Source organism: Ornithodoros turicata, chromosome 9 (genome assembly GCF_037126465.1).
Source record: "Ornithodoros turicata isolate Travis chromosome 9, ASM3712646v1, whole genome shotgun sequence".
NCBI lineage: Eukaryota > Metazoa > Arthropoda > Arachnida > Ixodida > Argasidae > Ornithodoros > Ornithodoros turicata.
The window spans coordinates 33,893,895-33,900,640 of record NC_088209.1 but is presented as its reverse complement, the minus strand read 5'-3'; the positions used below and the strand labels follow the sequence as shown (position 1 = coordinate 33,900,640).

The 6,746-nt window shown below is 46.2% G+C and overlaps 1 protein-coding gene across 1 annotated transcript; it reads right to left on the bottom strand.

The window, feature by feature from the left end:
* Positions 1–3,422: 3,422 nt before the first annotated feature.
* LOC135367914 (speckle-type POZ protein-like) lies at positions 3,423–6,077 on the bottom strand. Its single transcript, XM_064601013.1, has 2 exons — positions 5,861–6,077; positions 3,423–4,541 (listed from the first exon to the last, which is right to left on the bottom strand). The coding sequence occupies exons 1-2, from the start codon at positions 5,895–5,897 to the stop codon at positions 3,487–3,489; spliced, it is 1,092 nt and encodes a 363-aa protein (XP_064457083.1). The 5' UTR covers positions 5,898–6,077; the 3' UTR covers positions 3,423–3,486.
* Between the last annotated feature and the right edge of the window lie 669 nt (positions 6,078–6,746).

Sequence of the window (6,746 nt, the reverse complement as noted above, 5' to 3'; positions counted from 1 at the left end):
ATAACCAGTTGAATGTACCGTACTACTTGTAATCTATTATTCCCGTGAAGGCAAATTTTACGTACCTTGAGAGCTCAATATACACCATATTTTTTTAGTAATTTCATTTGTTAATTTGTGTATACATATATTTGCTTTTCCCTGTATAGCTGACGGGCATTGTTATAACAGTACTGCAACGGTACGGTACCCATGCACATAACAGTAACAAAGTGAAAGTACCACAACCGTAACAAAAGTACGCTGTATACCCTGCAAGTGTACCAGGGATGGGTAGTACGCTGCCCCAATGCATTTAAATACATTGCAATTAAAATAGTATTAAAAGTACAAATACATGTATTTATATTTTGTAATTAAATACAGACTCGAAAAATGTATTGATAATTATTTTTAAATACAAATTTTTGGGTATTTATTTTTGTAGATACTTTATCAATACCCCTAATTACGCAAGATCCTGACTCATATATCTTAAAGTTACCCTGCATTTGACCTTTCGGTAAGAAGGGTAAAGCAGAGTTCGTAGAGCCGCGCAGTTGTATATGCCGTGTTTTCGCAAGCACACACATGCGACAAACCATTGAACCGTGATGTGGGCAAGCTTACGCTTGTCCCATCCTACAGTTGGCAATACAAAACCATTTGAGATGGCCAGTTTTTCACTGTTCAAAGGGACTACGGTTGGGACTACCGGACTACCTTTTTATACGAAGCATCTTCGTGAAATTTATTATAAGCCTTTCTTCATCGGCACCTACGGAGAGGCGTTCTCCTTTGCGAATCTGATTCTATACGGCCGAACAGAAGATACCTATAAGATGCAGTATTCGAGAAACTTCTAATATTAAAATCGCCATGATAACCTAAAGAATAAACTTTATTGTTCCTTGCTGGTTTGTTGTTATCATCGTGATCATCATTATTTCTGTAATTCCACATGACATTTTCCTCTCAGTATTCATGGTAGTAGTAATGGTATTTAAATACCGTATTTATATTTTGTATTTAAATACTCGTATTGAAAATTATTTATGCAAATTATTTTGTACTTATATTTCAATACTCAAAAAATGTATTTATCCCATCCCTGAAGTCACTCCTTTGTCACTACTTCTTATCAAACGGCCCGCCAAGAGTACTGGAACAGAAATGATACAAAATGGGTCTACGTTACGTGTGTATCACAGTATCCTGCTAAGGATCCTGATGATACGTCGTGATAAGAGACCAACTGACTTTGCAATTCTAGTTATATACGGCCTCGGTGACAACGCAATACGCGTGACGTGCCATGTACGTTGCGATCGTTACGCGAAAACGGTCTTCAATGAAAACAGTCGTACAGGGAGAAGGTTGATGTGATGCAAGCGTGGAAGTTAGGTGTCGCAGCGAGATCGTATCGACAAGGGCACGTATTGCGTTGCGACCTTTGAAGGTCTCCGTCCATACTACTTTCACTTTACGAGAGGGAGCAGTGTCCGGCTTCCGCAAGGAGAATGCTCAGGAGCTGAGGGGGCCCGGACCCCGGCATGACCGTCCCTGTACCCCGGCTATACACAGTCAAGTGACGTAACGGCCATGTCATGTCAATATTTAGGGTACTCAAACTTGGACATCAAGGACAATGACCGAAATGGAAAATGATATTGACTGTTTGGTGGCCGTCGAAATATCAAACATAAGGGACGTTTCGTATTTTGTTATATGTATCAGTTTTTTTTTTTTTTTTCCTAAACAGAAGAGTTCCACTTGGGCGATGAAGGTAAAACAAAAGTAAAGGGATATACACAGTCCAATCGGGTGGTAGTGAAAAACATTGTATTCATTGTGTGCACGTATGTACAGTCGAACCTCGTTTCATGAACCCTCGGTTTATGAACGGCGTCGTTTGGAACCCCAACTTTCTCCTTCAGTTTATGAACCCTCGATATCCGAACTGTGAACGGATTTTCAGGGAACGAACCGCAAAAACGCATGTGTTCTCACCTCGATTTATGAACGGGGACTGCAGAGCCGTCCAGAGGTTGACACACGGGAAAGTTCTGAAATAGCGTCAATACAGATGAAAAAAAAATGAAGGTCAAGCACCCGTCCAGTGTCCACACAGGAATGCCTGTGCTGAGGGTACTTGGATACGGTACTTGGAGGACCAGGCGGACGAGTCAAGTCCCAGACTTTTATCGTCTCTTCTGAACAGGATAAATACAGCAGAATGTATGGTGCAGAGCACAATTACCGATTATTTTCAAAAATAAACGTAATCTCGTGAATTTCCTGCCGTGTTTCAGCCAATTTCTCTTCCGCGCACCACCTCGATTTATGAACGATTTATCGAGAAACGCAGGATGTTCATAAATCGAGGGTTGACTGTATATATGTATGTGTGCGCGTTTTTTGTTTGGTTTTCTTTTAAAGTTGCTTAGAAGTAGTGATTCAATGAAGAAGTTCATACCGGAAAAGTATAGGCACGGTAAGCAGGACATCTCTCAAATAGAGACAGGCTCCCATATTTTTCTTTTCATATAAACTAAGCCAAACAAAGACCTCCATAACATTAAATCTGAACATCCCCCAAAATATCAACATACTTTCCCGTTTTTCGCGAGGAAATGTCAGTACGTTATTCTGCGCTAGTGCAAAAGAGCGTCCAGGTATTCATAGAGTTTATTCACTGACGTCACTCCGACAGGGGGCACTCCTCACTAGCTTAGAGCAGAGCCGTTTATAGGGAGAGTTTGGCCATTAGGAGGAGCCTAACTTGAAGCGCGTCATGCGACGTCACGGTTAAGCCACCTCCCTCGCCGTCCTCTATTGTTGTCCCGTTGTCAGCCGGTCGCCGACGCCATATTGATGCTGGTCGTTGTTTACGATGCGAGGAGGGAAGACACGTGCGTACATTGTCCTTCCAAAGCCCTTGAACCCTTTCAGTTTGGCAACAAAGCGCCCCCTTATCACAGGCGGCTGTGGGTCATAAGCCAGTTATTCCTGTAGATTGCATTCATTGCGACAACAAAGCTGACGGACAGCATCAATATGGTGCGCACCAAATGGTGGCTGATAAGCGGATTCTGCTTGGATTCAGGCTTTTTGGGCGGCGCAACGACGACTCTGACGTCAAAATAGGCTCCACCCACGAGGCGGCAAAAGATCAGAGAATGGCCAAACTCTCCCTATAAATGGCTCTGGCTTAGAGAAGGCGAAATCGGCGCCATGACGTAGGTACCTCTCCTGCGGATGACGTCATGTGAATGAATCCTATACTAAGGTGGGACTATACTAGTCCCACCATACCTATGCCCTCACCGCGTAACTTTCGTCGTGGTTTTCGATCTCTCAAGCCACCCACCACCCACCGGCCACCCAGCGCCCGCAGAACCGACGAAAGCGCCCTCATTCTGCTCCCCATAATGATTCTGTACCACAGCAAAAATATATATTTATTAAGTGGAAACAATTTCGCAGGCCTGCATTTGGCCTGTCCTTTTACTCTCTGTCTATTGGGGTTTGCAAAAGACCGTCGTAGATGCATTCAAGCAAGCACGGTTCCTCCTTCACCATCGTTTTCCAACATTCCGATTTCCTGACATCGTCAGCGTGAGCATTTATATAATACACGGCTACACGTTTCAAGTGAATTGCGCCAAGCCTATCTGCTAAACGCAAGACATCAACCACCGTGTCGGATTCGAGGCCCGAGGAAAGTTCTTGTTCACACATGTACTTGAGCCTCTTTATGTCGTACTTCTCGGCCGCTTCCAGTAAACCTACAGCCGTGCTGCTCAAGTTCGGCACCGTGTCTGTGTAGATGAAATTCAACATCTCCGTTACGACTTCCGCAGTCAAATCGTTTAACTGTACATGGCTCTCTAGCTTTTCTCCCATCGCATGCTTGAACATCGCATTGAACACGGGCGACCTTGCCGCGAGGACAGCCTTGTGAACGTGAAACGTTTTGCCGCCTGCAACAAGGGTCATGTCAGATAGCTCAAAATTTTCGAGGAATGCACTAAAGTCGTCTGCGAGGGATGGTCCTTGGAGCGGCTCCTTCGGAGTACAGGCACAAGAATATCCATAGTCCTCCACTGTAGTTACTTCGCAGTTCAGTGTGAGAACGTCACCGGTCACAAAGCTTCCGGATTTGTCAAGGAGGTCCTTCATTTGGCCCAGGTATACCTGGAACAAGTCTTGGGAAGAAAACTTTCGAATATCCATGGCATACGTCTTGTCCGTTTTGTCGGCGGTGACTACCCAGAGCCGGCCCTTCGCCTCTACAGTCCCAGCACCCATCATCACCAGCTGGAGGTACACATACTCGTCGTACCGGACCTGGCCCCGCAGGTACAGTCTCAGACGCCACATCGTCTTTCCATTGTCCGTTGTGAATATACCGCTCTCCATGAAGCCATTAGAAGTACCACATAAGCTGAAGTCCTCGATGACCCATGTGTGTAGCGACGTCGATTTCCTCAGCTTTCTGACGCTGTAACTCTGTCGAACGTCGCTGTCATTTTCTGTAGCATCCATTTCGTGCGAAGCTTCTGAAATACAAACGCAAAAAGAAAGAGATTGATGGATGTGATAATGATTTAGATTGATTGATTGATTTGATATTTCCGGGGTGAACACGAGTGGCTCTTGGGCATTGCCCCAAAGTGCAGTTGCAGTAATTGTACATTGTGTATGATTGTAGTAATCGTATCCCGTATATCACTTCCAGCACTATCAGCTTCATTACCTTTTACGCAATACTCCTACCAGGGGCGCAACCAGGCAGCGCACCAGAGCACAAGATCGTCGCGTCTTGATCGTCTTCTATCCTAATTTGACCAAATAAAGACGTTTTTGCGACCTTTCGTGCTAATAGGGAAGTGTTTTCTTGCGTCACCGGGCCGCAGAGAAAGAGAGGAAGCGGCGATGCGGCGTGTAACCCGGTGCGGACCCCCCGCCCCCTATAGTGACGCCACTGAATGCGGTGTCTGCATAAGTTGATAAGTCAAAATACGAACGTGGAGTACGAAAGAAAGTGAAGCTGCATCTATCTGTGGGCAAAGTCAAAGGTTCTATTTCCAGTAACAGTGAGTAAGTTGAAGATATGAATGCACACATCTGAAAAGCTATACGTAAGGCCACATTTCTAACACCGCGACGTCTTCACGTTCGACAACTCCGCGTTTAATTTTGAAATTGGCTGTGCATTTCATAAGTCTAACCCGCGTCCGACCCGCTACCCGATCCGGAGTCAAGACTCAAGAAAATTAAGAGGGACACTCGCAGACTGGTGTATAGCAGGGGAGGGGTTTAGCGATTTATTCGGACCCCCCCTACACCCCTAAAAAATCTGGAGACCCCCAAAATTCGTGAGATTCCGTAACATTTCGTCAAAAGCATGTAAATACCCCCCCTCCCCACAAGGGCGAAATTCTATAGGTAAACCACCGGTTGAAAGCGACGTCGTTACTTCGGTGGTGCATCTGGGAGTGGAAAACGAGGGGGAAATCCTCCTCGCCCATGTAAAGTCCCCACAGAACCCCTCCCAAAATATTCTTCTGGCGAGGTGATGATACTCTCTTGTCTCGCCATGCGAACGCGGCGTCCAGATAACGTTCGCTTTCCAGGCCCCTTATCCTGATCGCAATCTGACGGTGCGCAAGCTGCCGCACATGCTTCTGGCTATGGTGCCGCACCCGCACGATACTATAAATCTGGACCGCCCCCGGGGGTCATGAAGGGCTCTGCTCATAGCAAATATCGGGTAAAGTTAGCGGGGTGTCGTTAAACACTTAGGGGTGTCTGGATCACTGACAGGAATAAATGGCCATAGATTAGATTAGGTTACATACTGTACATTGGTACATACCGTGTTCAGTTGAATTGAGTGTGATTGAAGAGTTCATTACTGCCGTGATTGTCACCAATTATATACGTGGCTACAAGAGCTAGCTCTAGTGAGGAGAACAACGTGGCGGCCGGGACACTGGTTAGATAGGGAGGGGGGACAACGGGCATGTACTTCGTATAGTTTCGGAATGATAACGGTGATTATGGGATGGTAGCGCTGGCGGCGCTGGTAGCGTAGCTGGCGTAGAGGTGTGCGCCGTGGGCATTTTTTTCGGCGGCGGCGTAGAGCACGTTGAAGGCCCGGCGGCGGCGGCGTCAGCGGCGTCACGCCGATGCTGTCAATCGGCGTGCGCCCCGTGGGCTGTCAATATGTTCTCTTCTCCAAAGGGGGCGCACGAACACCTCAGAGCGGGGGTATTTTCTCCATCATAGACACCGCGACGGTGGCAGTATTTACTGTACCTTGCACCAAACAAGTGCGTCAGCACAGGATAGTATTATGAAAGAAAACCGAACACACAAGCAACATTACGAGAAGTAAAGCACTTCAAGAAGGTCGTCGCCCAAGAACTTCGACTGGGCGCGTTAAGTGCGCGTTAAGTGCTGGAGAAAACAACATAGCTAGATAATTAGAAAGACGAGCCATCCCTTTAATGGCAAATACACGTAACAGTTATAGCGAGTGCTGAACGTTCACAGGACGGCGACGCGTGAAAGCTCTGTCCACTGATCCAGTGGCTCGAACGGAAGAATGCGAACGTTAGCAGACAGTATGACATAAGGCGACCCACCACGTCATTGAACAGTATTTTTGCAGAGGCTGTAGTTATCATGGATAAATGCTGTAAGATCATTTAATTTCGCAGCCCTAAATTTTCGTGAATCGAGTAGGGATATATTCGCAA